This window comes from Ailuropoda melanoleuca, chromosome 14 (assembly GCF_002007445.2).
Source record: "Ailuropoda melanoleuca isolate Jingjing chromosome 14, ASM200744v2, whole genome shotgun sequence".
Lineage (NCBI taxonomy): Eukaryota > Metazoa > Chordata > Mammalia > Carnivora > Ursidae > Ailuropoda > Ailuropoda melanoleuca.
The window spans coordinates 13,687,508-13,704,070 of NC_048231.1; the positions used below are offsets into that span (position 1 = coordinate 13,687,508).

Below are 16,563 nucleotides of genomic sequence, written 5' to 3' on the forward strand. Positions count from 1 at the left end.
GGGTTGAGATAGCAGAACCACGTGTGCAAATCCCACATGCGGAACTAAGGAATGTTTTCAAATGGAGTCCCTTCAGCTTCACCTCCGAGACTTCCCTGCACTTTGGACCGGTGTAATCCTCCAGCCCCATCCAATGAAACGTGCTGGCTCTTGGTTCTCTGAGTCTTATCACTGACCCAAGGAACGTTTGTAATTGGCCCATAGCGTAGCCTGACTAGGTGTTGGATGAATGACTTGGCTATAATGCAAGCACTAGGAGCCTACGCACAGCCGCAATCCCATGTAGCTCCCCTACCATGGGAAATCTGATGCACCAGGATGGGCTTTTTCACCCCAGGTTAGGTAAAATAACCTTGACCTTGACCTTACCTGCTCGCTTCAGAGTGGGTTGATGGGAGCAATGAAAGAACACAACCTTCTGGGCTGAATTTCATGAATAAGGGAAAGGAGGCCAATTGAATCACAGTCTGATTCACAAAGTGGAAACTGCTCTGTCTGGCTCAGCCTTCTTCTTGGGCCAGTTTTTCTGTCAATCCTCCTTGGTGCCCCAGCCCTCCTCTGGTCTCTTTCACAAGCCGGCAGATGTATTTGATGCAATGCTGGCAAAATGACATACAGATGGTTACCCATATGGTGCCAGTTTGGACCTGACTCCTGGAGAAAATTCTGGAAGCCCACTCAGCTATGAAAGACACCCACCAGCTTCCTGCACTAGGTCCAAAGCTGACTGCTTATGGGGACACAGGTGGGAAGCAGGTGTTTCACATAAATGGACTACCCTCTGCTCATCACCACCAATCAAGCCAGTGGTGCAGGGGAAAGCAAAATGAGAAAGAATCATCATCCAAGAGGTGAAATGACTAATGGCCAAGGAAGGGATGGTCTGGATTCACACAGCATAAATGGCCATATTTCAGGCAGGCTTTGTTTCAGAGAATGCCAGAAACTTGGAGACAAAGGCTTTGAGGACTTCAGATTTAATTCCAGCTGATACAATATCCGGGGGTGCTCAGTCTAACAAATTACATCTAAGAAATGTCCACAGCAGACAAAGAACAGAATCATTCAGTCAATTATTCGAAGTTTATTGAACACCTACCACATGCCAGACACTGTTCTGGATGCTAGGGACAGAAAGGTGAGAAATTTCTATAAGGACCCTCCATTTTAGAGACTTACATTCCATTTGGGGGAAGATAGAGATACAAATAAGAATATGTCAGATAGCACTAAGTGCTATGCAGAAAGGCAAATAGAGTGATGTGATAACAAAGAAGTGGGTGGTACTTTAGATTGGGTGACTAAGAGGTCCTTTTGGAAAAGCTGACATTTGAAGGTACAGTCTGAATGACAAGGAGGAACCAGCTAACCACACAGGCATCAAGGGAATGACAAATGCAGAAGCCCAAGGTGAGACAGACTGATGCTAGCTAACCCCAGAGCACTAATGACTCCCAAATTTACACTTGCAGCCTACACGTTGATTTTGAAATTTAGTCTCACTCCCTGAAGTCTCAGGAGGTTCAAGCTCAACTTTTCCAAAGGTGAACTCATGGTCTCCCTCCCGAACCACCTCCTCTTTCTGCATTCTACATATCAGTGAATGATGTCACCATCCACGCTGCTCACAAACCAAGGGTTGGATGTCATCCACTGCAGGTTTGGGTTTCCCATGAAACAGCCTCTTAGATGAAGATTAGCATAAGGAAATGTGCTATAAAGTGCTTTGGGGATGCCCACCTGTGGAAAGCAAGGGAGGAAAGCAGGATTGGAAAAAGAGATGTTGAGCTGCAGTGAAGTGTAAACCTAGGCTTCAGCCAACCCCAAGGGGGCTCTGAATCTGTGATGGCCCTCAGAGTTGTGTCAAGGTGGGACAAAGGGCCTCAGAGTTGTGTCAAGGTGGGACCAAGGGCCTCAGAGTTGTGTCAAGGTGGGACAAAGGGCCTCAGAGTTGTGTCAAGGTGGGACAAAGGGCCTCAGAGTTGTGTCAAGGTGGGACAAAGGGCCTGGGATGTGGATTTTGTACCCTGATGTCAACCCAACACTTAATGGAGGCTGTCCATGTGGCCCTGGACAAGATAACTGTCTTCAGCTGAGGGCAATTCTTCCAGGGGCTGGAGGTGTAAGTCCTTCAGTCTTGAGAGATTCAGGGTAACACCTCAAAACATCTACTTCTCCCTTTGCTTCATTCCCACCATCCTATAGAGATGAGACCTGTCCTGGGTCTGGCGGGGGTGGACTCTAAATTTTATGCATCTCTCCCACCTATCCCATCCTCCCTTTCCGCCTTGCACTAGTTCAAGTCTCAAAATTTCTTATCTGGACTAGCTCTTCAACCTGCTCTCCTCGGCCGCCTCCAGTCTACAGTCCACATGGTTGCCATGTGGCCATCTTATTTTTCTAAGACATTAGTCTAAGCCCACTATTCTACTGTTTAGAACTCTTCAAAAGCAATCTTCAGAATAACATCTGAATTCTCTTCAGGATGAAATCCAAATTTCAGATCACAGATTTTCAGATCCTTCATGATCTGACCCTACTGACGCCTCTGTCCTTATCTCTCCCCACTCCCACCCCAGACTCTATGCTTTGGCCTTTCTGCATGAGTCTTGTATTCCCCAAGTTTTCCTTTGCACATGTGGCTCTTTGGCCAGGAAGGTCTTTCCAATCTCCACCCTCTCTGACTTTTGGGACTCATTGCAGTGCTCAATCCTAAAACAATATACCCACCATGATCTGTCCCACTACCCCAACCCTGCCAGGTCATCTTAGCCTTCCCTCTATCCCAGCATTCACAGCTCTCTCATAATAACCTGATGCCTTGTCCCGCTTCCCTGTGATTCAGCAAGATCCCTAAGAATAGAGATTATATCAGGTTGTTTATAGTATCCCAAATATTATCACAGCGCATGGCACATAATAGACACTCAGTAAATATTTGATGAATGAATCAATTAGTCAACCAATGAGAATAAGAGAAGTTAGTAAAGTTGTCTGGGTTTTTTTTTTTTAAGATTTTATTTATTTATTGGAGAGAGACAGACAGAGATAGTGAGACAGAGCATGAGCGGGGAGGAAAAGGAGAAGTAAGCTACCCCCTGAGCAGGGAGCCTGACTTGGGACTCAATCCCAGGACCCCGGGATCATTGCCTGATCTGAAGGCAGATGCTTAACCTACTAAGCCACTCAGGCGCCCCTGTCTAACTATTTAATACCAAAACAAGGTACTCTAAGGAGTTCATCTACCCAAGAGGGATGTAATAGCTACAAGGATGGAGAGCGTGAATCCTCACACCTCGGCAACAGCCTCCACAGAGCGTAAGGATGGTGTGCAGCCATGAGAGCCCTTTATCCCTGAGCATGGTTCTCACATAAGCTGAGGGTCAGCCATGTCTATGTATTTCTGGTAAGCTGGTGGACGTGTCCATAAGAAGCCCACCATGGCTCACCTCACACTCTTGCCAAACCCCTTCTCACATGCCTTCCTGCACTACAGAGACTGAGAACAGAAAACCGCATCCATTTCCAGACCTCATGTGACCTACTTTCTACCAAGCAGACACACCCATCAGATAGTCAGAAAGTGGAAATGAGTAAAATGAGGTGACAGCCATGTGCCACAAGACCAGAACTGGGGACACAGGTGTTTGGTTCTTGGTAGAAGCTGTGGTAGAAATTCTGCTGCTGGGGCCCTGTCTCAGAAATAATGAAATGGATGCAGTTGGGCCCAGCAGTGGGCTTCTGCTCCAACAGTCAGGCATGTCTCCTGGCTGGTCTCCTGACCTTTGGAAACATCAGCCCCATACCTTATAATAAATCCATTTATCCTTGAGCTAGGACACGAACAATACATTCATTTACAAGGAGGCCTGTGCATTCTCCTTGGAAACGGTTCATTCTAGGGGGAGAAGCAGTCAGATGTGATGAACTTAATTCAGCAGCAGAGTCTCTGTCATCAGAAGGATAATTCTGTCATTCACGTGCCTCTCCTGGCCCAGTGCACAAAGACTTCTATCGGAATTCCCTTAAGAACAGGAGAACTGTCAGCAAAAATAGAACGAACTGTGGACTAATAATATGTAAAACACTGAGTCATAGCCAGCCCTGCTTGGCCACTCCCTCTCTAACAGAGTAAAAAGATGGATTCTGCTCCACTTGTCTTCAAATTATTTTGCAACTAAGGCATCCCGAAGGCTTCAATGAGAGGGGGACATTATCACCACCAAGGGCTAGTAGTGCCTGGTCAGATGACAAGTGGGAGGCCCCCAACTGGAGCAGTGGTTATGCTAGAAAGGGGAGGCCTTGCTTGTGAACTCCAATACAACTCTCCCTGGGTTCTCCCAGAACATCTGGGCAGAGGAACATGTTGAGGTGCAGGTGTAAGATGCTATTTTGGACCCCGATAATACTGGAGGAGCTCTCATCTGTGAGCCCCTGGGAGTTCCCAGAGATACGCGGGGAAGACTCGTTGGTGGGCTTATGTACGGGGCTTCTCAGGGACTCCCGTAAATGTTGTCAGGAACACATGGGGGACCTGCCCTTGGAACTCCCAGAAGGACCAGGCAAGGATGATGGTTGGTGAACGCATGAGAGGCACCTCAGTGTCTCCCACCTCTATATTGGAATACTTATTGGGAGAATGAATGAGACACTCCTGGGCTCAAAATATTCCTGGGAGCATTCTGCATGACCAGATTGAGGCAAAACCCAGTGAAATTTAAGGATTACAACTCATGTGATGTTCTTTTTCCCCACAGGCCTGGGGGCATTTTCACATTCATTTTGGTTACTGAGCATTGCACCCCATCCCCCCTCCTGAGAGACAAACTTATTATTTAGGTCTGGCAATTCTTTTGTTGTGGTCACTATCAAAACTTGTGGGCCTGGGAGCCATTTTGACCCTGTCTGGTGACCTTGCATAGTACTGCTGTGCTCCATTAGGCAACAAAGTTACAATTTAACTCCCAGAAAGCTTTTGTCCCTCCTTCTTGGGACCCCCTCAGTGTTGCCCTCTTGCTATTCACAGAAAGAAATGGGAGCTTTCCGGAACCAGTTGGCCTGTGTGAAGAAAAGAGCGTGCAGGGTCCCTGGATGTCCCAGGGTGCCCCACTTAGTCAGCTGCCAGCCCAATTCCCTCCTCGCCTACCTCCAACACTGAACACTTCCGCCCACTGCAACTTCTTTGCAGAGTTGGGAAACGTGCCCTGAAACTCATCTGAGAACGAAAGATACGAATAAACAGTTCACAGAGGAGGAGAAACAAATGACTACTGAACACTTGGAAAGGTGTCCAACCACACTAATAATTTAAGAACTGTTGCTTAAAACCAGCTACCATTTCCACCCATTGAATTAGCAGATTTTTTTTTTTCAAATAAGGATACCTAGAGCTGGCAACAGTGGTGTAAAGTGGGGGTTTTATCTTCTCCTGGTGACACTTTAAATTGGCACGAACTTTTGGGGAAGCCATCTGGCAGTACATATCAAAGCCCTTAACGTGTTCTACGCTTTGACCTTGTTACTCTGCTTCTATAAACCTATCTCAAGGAACAAACCAGATTTCTGCAAGAGGACATGCACTGAGCAATCACAAAACAAAAGTGGAAACATAAAGGTTCAACAGCAAAAACCGTTAAATAAATAATGGTACGTGTGGTGGCAGAATATTAAGAAATATTAAATATCATGTTTTCAAACAAAGTAATTACATGAAGAACGTCTTATGATACAATAATAAGTGGGGGAAACACAGGGTTTAAAGACACACAGGGACCGTCTGACCAAAGACCAGACTCTAAAACATAAAACAACTTTCCAAAAAAATAAGGTGATCACCCAGTTAAAAAGGGAGCTTAAGGTTTAAAGACACTTCACCAAAAAAAGGCATGCAAATGACCAAAGCGCATGAAAAACAGATCCACATCAGTAGTCATCAGAGAAATCCAAATAAAACCGATAAGCTAACGCTACACACTCACCAGAATGTCTACAACCCAAAGGGGGAATAAGTACTAGGTATTGCAAAGACTTGGAGCAAATGGAACTCTTGTTTACTGCTGGTGAGAGTTTAAAATAGTTCAACAACTTTAGAGAATGGTTTGGCAGGTTCTCATAAAGTTAAACATGCTCTTACCCCATAATCCAGCAACCCCACTCCTAGGTATGGAACCAAGAAAAATAAAAATATATGTCCACAAAACTTGGATACGAACATCCATCATCACTTCACCAAAATGGGCAACAATCCAAATGCTCACCAACGGAAGAATGAATAAGCAAACCGTGGCTCCTGTAAATAACAGAATATTACTCAGCAGCAAAAAGAACAAACTGGTGATTTATACAACAATCTGGAAGAATCTCAAAAACATTATTCCAGCAAAAAGAAGCCAGACACAAAGTGAACATACTGTGTGTTCCATGTATATAAAATTCTAGAACAGACAAAACTAGTAGTTTCTTGGGACTGGGTGAGGAAGGGGATGCAAGGATTGACAGGAGAGGAACAAAGGAACATTTCGGAGATGGAAATCTACTACGTCTTAACTGTGCTGTGCTTTTTCAAACTCCGTGAACTATACACGTAAAAGGGCTGCATTTTATTTTATTTTATCTCAATAAAATTTCTTTTGTTTAAAAATATGTTATAGAGACTTCCGGTATAAAATAAGCACATTAAGTACATGCATCTCTCTTCGAGACCCCACTAAATGAGAGTAAAGAAAAAAAGAGCAAGTAGGGGGCTCAACTTCAAAAGACTTGGCCAGGCTGGAAATTGGATGGACAGGTGGTAACTGACCCAGTGGGGTGATGAGTCCCTCAGCCTAGAGCACATTCACTGGGTGATTTGGCCAAAGGAAGAAGGCTGGCACTCAGAAATGTCCATGTGAATCAGGGCAGGAGTGAGACCAGGGAGTGACTGCATAAGGAATCACTGAATATCTGTAGATGGGACAGTCTTCCTATACTGTGCTGTGGCACAGAAAGCAGTCAAGTGCCCCTACACCACCTGCAATAAGACACCAGTATGTTCCATTCTTAAACACATACACACACACACACACACACACACACACAGATGTATCAATATAGAAGACCCAGATTATAGGAACCCTCCAAGGAAGTAAATCAAAATTATAGAGGACAGAAAAAATAAGGAAATCAAGACTCAATCCGGAAACTCCATATTCAAAAAGTAGTATTCCAGGGAGAACAGAGAAAATACAGGGAAGACATCATCAAAGAAATAATACAACACAACTTTCCAGAGCTGAAGGACATGAGCCTCTGGAATAAAAGGACCCCTCAAATGCCTAGCACAATGACTGGAAAACCACCTGTACTTGGTACATGATTGAAAATTTCAGAATCCTAGGGATGAGGAGAAAATCCTGAAAGTTTCCAGGGTGTTTAAAAAAAAAAAATACATCTGTAAGGGACTCAGAACCAGGCTGGCCTTAGGTTTCTCATAAGCAATGAGGGTGATGATTTCAAAGTTCTGAGAGCACGTTGTCCTGAATCTAGAATCCCATACCCAACAAAAGCACCAATCAAGTGTTACAGTGGAATATTGGAGGACTCAAAAAATTTACCTGCTTCACACCGAGTTTCTGGAAGTTACCTAATGGACTGCTACCAAACAGAAACCTTACAAGATACTGATCTCAGGCAGTATAGGTCACAGCAAGACAGAGGACCCAGGAGCAGAGCCTCTGGAAAGCAACATAGTTACTGGCTTACCTGATCGGATGAAAAATTTGGGGTAAAATAGAAAATTTAATAAAGATAAAACAAAGGGACAAGGAAAACCTAGGCAAAAACAGCTGTTCAAACAGCAAATGCACCATCAGGGTACTGCTCGGCCCTGCAGGAGCCACGGAGACACAGCCACAGTGACATAAACACTTTTTATCGATTCTTAGCTTTCCAGAAGAATCTTTAGGAAAGATGAAAAACTTAATGGTTGCATGTGGAACACTATGGAAAAGCTAACATATTGCAGACCATGCAGTTGATCCTTGGATTCCGGGAAAGGGACCTGAGAAAGGGCGGGCTGCTGGGGAGTGTTACTATCCTCCCTGTAGAACATATGAAGGGTCAAAGTAATTGTAGAGTTGATAGAACAAGATTAAAAAGATGTGAGTTAGTTGCTTGTAATGAAAAGTAACCAGTAGGGGAATTATCACCATGGAGGAGATGGGGACAGAGAAGCCACATCATGAGAGCAGGAAGTCTAGGGGATAATGTCTAACACTGATAAGCAGGAAACCGTGGTAGACCCATGTCAACTGGAGACACAGGCTGACATAACCACCAGAAGAAAATACCAGAAGGGCTCAAAGCAGCTGCCTCTGAGGATCAGGACTCGGGATGGAAGGAGGTCAACAGCAGGACTGCTCTTCAGCCTACATCCTTCTTTACTTGCCATTTTTATTTAATCATGTGTACATATTACTTCCCTGATTTTAAAAAAACACATAAAAGAACTGTAAACAGCATACAGTTGCCAATATTCTAAGACATGCACAAATAAGTTCATAGAAAAAAGACTTGAAGGAAATACAGTAGCTGTGTCTGGGCAGAAGCTGTGTTATGCTATTTACCTTCTTCTTTCTACTCTTCCATTTTCCCAAATTTCCTATAATGAGCATCCATTGTATTTTTAGAAACAGAAAAAAAAGTTATATAAAAAATCAAAGCAATGTTTAGAAACCAATTTTACATGATACTGGAAATGAAGGAAACAAAATCGAATATAAAAGTGAATTTAATTATTTAAAACAATATGCATGAAAGTAGAGAGATTTAAGAAAATATTGACAGTAATTACCTTGACAGTAGTGTTATGGGTGATTTTTCTCATCTGATATTTCCTTTTTATCCCCAATATATATTTTTCGTAATAGCGTATTAAACCAGGTTTGGCTGGAGAACTAAATTTCATCTTTCCATTGCCTTCGACCAAATTAATTATGTAACGCCTCTGTGTGGCGCTAACACCCAGAAGGCCCTGGATGAGCCCCTGTGGCATTAATGGAACTAAATGTAAAGGAGGTTCTCTGGTTTCTGCTTCTAACTAAGCCAGTGGGCCTCAGCAACTCAGCATTTACCTAGTGCCTACTGTGTCCAGTGACCCGAGGGAGAGGCTGCGTGGGTGCGGGACGTGGAGGGTGCTGGCCATGTGGCAGACCAGTCTGCAGAAGAGAAGAAACACCCACATGTAAAACAGATGGAAAGCTTGCCCATAGCTACAGCTAATAGGTACATCTAGGCTGAAGGGGTGGGTATCCTTCTCGGTGGTGGAATCTTCAATGGCAGCCTCTCCTCTCCCCTCCTGCTTCTCCTCCCAATGCCCGCTTCCCCTTCTGCCACCTAAAACCAACAGAGGCCCTGGGAAGCCAGTTCCCCCCCTCCTCCACAGCCCCAGGAGGTTAAGAGTCCTCCAAATGTCTGAGACAAGAATGGAAAGCAACAAAAACACCTGGGCAGCTAGGTGCTGACTCCAGGGGAGCTAGGCTTAATCAGTCTTCCTATGGAGAAGCGAAGAAGCCAATAAGAAGAAAAAGTAATAAAGAGTACACCGAGCTGTCTCTGAAAATGCTCCACAAGGGAAGGCTGAGAAGTACCCACTGTGTTCTCTGGCCGAGCGCATCCACAAGACTCGTGGGTGATCCCAGCCAGATTTGCTGGTTCCCAAGAGACTGTCAGCAACAAGACAACAAGAAACTCATGGCATGGGCATGGATGCACAGTGATCGCTATTTCGAGCAGCAGAACTTCCTTGGCTGCCCCATCTTCACCTGCAATTGCATCAAGACCAAAGTAAATATAACAAGATGTCAAATTGAAAGTTTTGCTCGAGGCATCATGAGAGACATAACATTCTAACGCGGTGCCGGAAGAAGATGCAAAGTTTTGAGGTAAGATGCAAAAATGGGTTACCGAACTCAAACTTCTCACTGACATTCACACTGAGGGCATGAAATGATCTGGCTTGTAGAGATTAAGGGAGAGGATCTGTAGAGAAGATTTTTTTGGAAAAAACATATTGGTGTGTTGTAAGCCTTAACCCTTCCAAGAGGGAGGGTGGGAGGTGCCTATTTCTCTTCTCAAATCTCAAGAAAGGGACTTCAGAAAGCTTGGTACATGTCCCTGGGACTGGAGGGACACCGTGAACCCATGATGGATTCCAGGCTATAAATCTAAAAAGCAGGAAGAGATGGGCTGGCTGGCTTCTCCTATCATGGATGGATGGAGATACTTCTGCAGTCTGGAGACTGACCTACAAATCCCAGTGTATGTCTGGGCAGGGACACCTGGGTGTTTCACCTGAATGGGATGTGAGCCAATGATGCGAGAGGGAACAGTTGTGGTCAGGTTGGGCACTGTCCAACAATCCTATAAGGAGAAGCTGAAATGATCTCCAGTTCCTACGAGCGTGGGCAGTGTTGTAATGAGCTAGAGGAGAATAACTGCCCAGGAGGAGGAACTGAGAGAGAAAAAGAAACCTACTGTCCCCACCCCTTCACCAACCACAGGCTTCCTGCCTGCAAGTAGCCATTCCGAGGAGTCGTAGAGCTGGTATTGCATGGGCCTGGGCATTCTGATTTCTGGGTCGAGACAGTGTCTGGTGACTTAGCATGACTGAAGGGCTTTTATTATCTAAGAGGGAGCTGAAAAGGCATGAAATGGCATGAGTTTCCAGCCAATGGGAAGGAAGAACTTGCCTCCATGAATACATTTGAAAAAGACAATGGAAATGAAAATAGCATTGCTGGGGCACCTGGGCGGCTCAGTCTGTTGAGCAGCTGAATCTTGGTTTTGGCTCAGGTCATGATCTCATGGGTTGTGAGAGAAGCCCCACAGTGGGCCCCAGGCCCAGCGGGGAGTCTGCTCCAAGATTCTCTCCCTCTGCCCCTACCCCCTACTCCTGTGCATGTGTTCACTCACTCTCTCTCTCTAAAATAAATAAATAAATCTTTAAAAAATAAAAGGAAGAAAAGAAGACAGCATTGTTTTATACTTACCTTTCAAGGGTTCTTTTTTTTTTTTTTAGATTTTATTTATTTATTTGACAGAGATAGAGACAGCCAGCGAGAGAGGGAACACAAGCAGAGGGAGTGGGAGAGGAAGAAACAGGCTCATAGCGGAGGAGCCTGATGTGGAGCTCGATCCCATAATGCCAGGATCACGCCCTGAGCTGAAGGCAGATGCTTAACCACTGTGCCACCCAGGAGCCCCTACCTCTCAAGGGTTCTGATTGCTCAAAGTCCACACCATTCCCTCTGCCATGGAATTCACTGCTCCCCAAAACCAAAGACTGCTCTCTCCCCACAGCTGAACTCTGTTCCAGTCCTTTACATAGAGCCACAGGTTGGCTAATGAAAATATTCAAAAAGATGGAAGAGGCGATGTTAAGTAAAGCGAGGAGCTTCGTGAATGCAGGAAACCCTACAAAGGAAGGGGTAAGGCTGCTCAAGCCACCATTACTGTTCTCGGAACCCGGATATTCTGCAGTACCAAAACAGGAGGTCCAGAAAGTTCTACCAGATCCGCCAGCATCGCCGAAAGGAAATAACCATGGATAGAATTATGATTCAGGGCGGGGGTTGGGGAGGAGAAGTAAAAAAGGAAACTAACATCTTGGTGAGCGCTTCACATGTGCCAGTAACTCTCACACATGTCATGTCATTTAATTTTTGCCACCGCCATGCAAGGAAACACCATTATCCCCATTTTGCAGGGGAAGCATAGGACTTGTAGAAGTTAAGTGAATTGCTCTTGGTCATAGTCTGTAGAGCCCATCTGCCTTCCACTGTACCAGGCTGCCTCTCCATAGTGTACACATTTAGGTTGGACTCTAAGGGACAATGTAATGCCAAGAGCTATGGGATGCTTGGCTGATAGTTCTATGAGTGACACCAAAAAAAACCAGTACAGGAAGACAGTGTGGTAGGTAGGCCAAGCCCCAGAGTTCAGGCCCTTCCAAGGGACAGACTCCCATAGCGTTTTGCTAAGAGAAGCAGATCCTAGACACCCAGGGCCTCATCTCCAACCACTGTGCTGACTGACCCAAGGCCTCCAGCCTGTATACGGCCACAGACCAGGAAGGGGTCTTGTTCAGTCACAATTCCCCCAGAGACAGAACCAATAGGAGATTTTATATATATGTATGGAGAGAGAGAGAGATTTATTTAAGAAATTGGCTCACACAATTATGAAGGGACTCACAGGAACTAGAGAGCCTCCCGGCTCCTGAACTCTATTCTAATGTCTAGGAGGCCAGGTGATTTAGCTGTTCTTGCCTCCCCATAGCATACCTATCTTACTTTGACACAAGCATCAACAAAGTATGGCCCCATGGGGCAATCTAGCTGCCACTTGTTATTGTAAATAAAGTTTTATTGCAACACAGCCACGCCCATTCCTTACAATATTATCTCTGGCTGCTTTCACATCACAGAGACAACGTTGAGTAGTTGTGACAGAGACCACATAACCCATTAGGCCTAGAATATTTACTGTCTTGCTCTTTACAGGACAAGATTGCCTTCAGGTAACGTTTATTATTGAGCTCTTTCTATATGCGGGACATCGTTCTCAACGCTTTGCTTGCAAAATCTCCCTTAGCTCTCACAAAGCCCCTGTAAGATTAATCCAGGCCTCTCATTACTCAAATTTTACAGATGAGGAAACAGACGCCTAGAAAGCCTAAGTAACAATTTGCTCCAGGTCCTAAGTGCTAAGGGAGAATTCAAACCCAGCAGCCTGACTTTTGGAGTCTGTTTTTTAACGTCTGAAGCTCTCCAGCCATCCTGCCATTATGTATTCCGTGCACCCTCACAATAAACCCCTTGTTAGAATACAAGCATTTTTATGCCTGAGACTTTTTTTTTTAAGATAGTTCTAAAAGGATTTTTGTCAACATTTTTACTCAGAGTAACATCCAAGAAGCGTTTGTGGTGGGGCGGCATGCATGTGATGTGCCGGAACTCCAGGCTGTGACTGCAGTGACACTCCAGTCCCCAAGACGTGGGCAGAGCCAAGCAGAGGGCAGTCGATAGTCCCGGGGACTTCTCAGAGGCTGGGGTCACTGGCAGGAACATCGTTGCCAGTAAACGATCTTCTGCCATATTGAGATGAGCTGAGGAGGGCCACTCCTGCCATCAAGGGTCTAACACAGACATTTCCAGAAGGGGAAAGATGCACCACCACCAGAAAAAGGGCTAGCTACTAAAGCCAAATCAAAGCTGGAAGAAAGTTAGGAAACCCATGAGTTGTTCTTGGTTTCTGCCTCCTCCCAGCAATGAGACCCACCCTGTGTCCGGTGTTTACCCGTTAGTGACTCGGTTGTGCGGAGGTGGGAGAGGGTCCTCCAAGAAGAGGGTCCTGGGTCAGGACACTAGGGAGAGGTGGGGACAATGGCCATTTACCAACTCAATGGAAGAACTTCCCGTTTTGACACACAATATGGCCAGACCTGTGCACCTTGCTGACCATCGGCTCAGAGCGAACAGTCATAGACTTAGACCCTAAAGATCATTTCCATTCGCTTTGCCAAATACTCCTGTTCATATGAGTCACCTGACATGCTGGTTAAAAAGGCAACTTTCTGGGGTGCCTGGGTGGTGCCGTCAGTTAAGTAACCAGCTCTTGGTTTCTGCTCAGGTCATGATCTCAGGGTCCTGGGATCAAGCCCTGCTTGGGCTCCGTGCTTAGCACAAAGTCTGCTTTAGGATTCTCTCTCTCCTTCTGCCCCTTCCCCAGCTCGCTTGTGCATGTGCTCTCTCTCTCTCTCTGTCTCTAAAATCAGTCAATTAAAAAAAAAAAAAGGCAACTTTCCAAGGGAGCCTGGGTGGCTCAGTCAGTTGGCTGTCCAACTCTTGGTTTTGACTCTGGTCGTGATCTCAGGGTCCTGAGATGGAGCCCTGCGTCTGGCTCCACACTCAGAGAGAAGTCTACAAGGGATTCTCTCCCCCTCCCTCTCCTTCTGCTCTTCCTATCCTCCTCATGATTGCTCTTGTGTGCTCTCTCGCTCTCTCTCTCAAATAAATAAATAAATAAATAAAATATTTTTAAAACCAAAAATGCAACTTTCTAGCCCTCCTTGCTAGAGATGCTGGCAGTCTGCATTTTCACCTCTACCCTATAACGCTTATGGTCTGAGATGCTCACAGAAGAAAATAATCCAATCCAGGTTTCTCAAATATTTCCCGTGCTGAGAAACAAATTCCTAGGCCCAACCTACCTCCTCTGAACCAGAACTTCCAGGAGAGGGGCCAGGGAGGTTAAGTCACCCAGAGAGTTCCGAGGCACCTGGCGTGCCCCCTTGTTCTATGAGAAGGGAACGGGCTGGTGGTGGAGGTTAGAAGAACCAAAATCTCCTAACCACCTGGCCAGTAGTCTGTCTCCCTGCAGCCCTAGAAAGTGCTGCATGTTTATCAACCATCGATTAATCCTCATAACAGGGTAGGATTTTGTAAGGTGAGTATTTTGACCCCTGCTTTACAGAGGAGTCCAGCCCAGGTACAGTGACTTACTGAGGATCCAACAACTCAAACACGGTGGAGCCAAGATTCAAAGCCAGGTCCTCCCGCCCCCACTTGCAGCCTCCACTTCCTCTCCGGCAGGAGGCCTGCTGTGATTCAGACACACCTGCAAGAAGCAAAGACATTTCCCCTCACTTATCGACTGTAAAGGAAACAAAAAGCCTAGGTCAAACTGCACCTTTGGGCAAACTCCTGCACAGTTCTTTAGTTAGCTGATTGCTTCCCCCAGCCTTCTAGAAAGACCTTAAGTTCTATTTATAGTTGACCCACAGAGAAACGATTCTTTCCTTCTTCGGTTCCTGAGGCCCCCATCCTTAAGCTATCATGGCTCTGATATTCTGAGTGTGGGCAGAGTGGGGATTAAAACACTTCTGCTGGTTACCCAAAAGCCTTGATAACATCACACCATCTTTCATCAGCTGTGCTAGGAGGAAACCACTTCCTCCCTCTCCCAAACTGCTTGCATATTTAAAAGTTAATTGCCCAAACCTCAGTCCTGTTGAATTAATTGCCTCATCAGTTGACCTCTCCTCCTCTGGCCTATAGTGGGAACAGGAAGGAGAGTAAGGCCACGGGCACTTTCTCCTGCGAGGGACCCCTCGCAGGATGGGTATCACATGTGGTGGCTTGTGAAGGCCGCCCCCTTGAGCTCACCTCTGTCTACACATCTTCCCTTCTACCTGAAGGCTTAGATCTTTCCAGTGTGTCCAGGCCCATTTCTCCAGTCCGTAGTCACGCTTGAAAGCCAGCCAGAAATAGTGACTGAGTTGCCCTTAACAGCCATATTTTCATGGTCTATGGAAGCATGGTATCTTCCATAAATGATTCATGGGGGGACTCTAAGTGCATTTTATTTTCTAATAACCATCTCTCTCTGCCAGTCCATTACAGATGAACTAAGATACCGAAGAGTGGTGAACCCTCATAAAAGATTACCCACCGTGTGCCCAAAATGACCACACTGACCTTAGCAATATTAATCCCTGGCCCAATTTTGCTGAATATGTCATACACATCCTCAGGTCACCAGAGCTATGGTTCAGTGTGTTTTTCCAGCTATATTAAGTAACCTGTGTATATGGTTTAATCATGAGTGTGAATGTGCAGGCGCAAATCACAATCTCTGGATGCTGGAATTAAAAGGCAGTATGAACCATCCAAAAGTCATCTCCACCACCCTCCTGCATCTCCAAAGGCATCTCCTGAATTGTTCCAGGCAAACTCATATGCAACCCCTTGTTTTTAAAAAAAAAAAAAAATCTTAACCCCAGGAAGAAGATGTCAAAGCTTTCTCTGTAATCTGTTTTGTTCGTTAGCGGGTCTCATGAAGGTCCTTGCCCTGTTCTGATGGATTTCCTCCTTTTTCTTTCATGCAGATGGAGAACAGCCCACCGAGAGAACAAGGCTGATTTACCGTCAGTAAATTATGAAATGGTGCCTGTGTTTACACTTCTATTCTCCATCAAGGCATCTGTTTATTTAATTGATGGTCTCTGCCTTCTTTAAAGGTTACTCTGATATTTAGCAGGGTGTTGAGGGGGCCGAGACGTGATAAATTATGCCTGCGTTTACTCTTCTCCATCACCACGGCCATCACCGCAAAACCTGGTAGCCGACACTCCACCCGTTCCGTGCCACCTGGCTGGCTCGGATCTATGCAAAGTCATCAGCGAGCCAATAACTGCTAAACATAAGACACTCCTCTTGGTTCTGATGTGGTTTGCCCACTTTGAAACATGCATGTGAGGAACGCACGAAGGACCAGTGTTTACAGTCTGGAGGACAAGACACTCAAACAAAGAGGATACTGGTTTGAAGGATCCAGTTTGCTTGGAACGCCCCGGCATTAGTTTTGTTCTGTTTTGTTTTGTTTTGTTTTATCATTGCTCTCACAAACATAACGCCTTAAAATAACACAAATGGATTATCCTTTGGTTCTGAGATTCAGAGGCCCTAAAATCAAGGTGTCAGCAAGGCTGGATTCTTTCTGGAAGCTTTAGGGGAGGAGCCGCTG

The 16,563-nt window shown here is 45.5% G+C and overlaps 1 protein-coding gene and 1 long non-coding RNA gene across 4 annotated transcripts in view; one reads left to right on the plus strand and one right to left on the minus strand.

Moving 5' to 3' along the window:
* Positions 1-6,280, minus strand: part of LOC117795909 — a 35,087-nt gene extending 28,807 nt beyond the window's left edge. For both annotated transcript variants that reach the window (XR_004620068.1, XR_004620069.1), the window contains exons 1-2: positions 6,134-6,280; positions 370-599 (exon numbers count right to left, since the gene is read on the minus strand). This is a non-coding gene — a long non-coding RNA (uncharacterized LOC117795909). The remainder of the gene's footprint in view (positions 1-369; positions 600-6,133) is intronic.
* The window catches only part of RGS6 (regulator of G protein signaling 6), a 650,515-nt gene extending 634,052 nt beyond the window's left edge, over positions 1-16,463 (plus strand). The window contains exon 18 of one of the 2 annotated variants that reach the window (XM_019800711.2): positions 15,926-16,463. In XM_019800711.2, the coding sequence (XP_019656270.1) occupies positions 15,926-15,958 (33 nt within the window). In that variant the 3' untranslated portion in view covers positions 15,959-16,463. The remainder of the gene's footprint in view (positions 1-15,925) is intronic. The other variant, XM_019800720.2, reaches the window with a different exon arrangement.
* Positions 16,464-16,563: the final 100 nt, after the last annotated feature.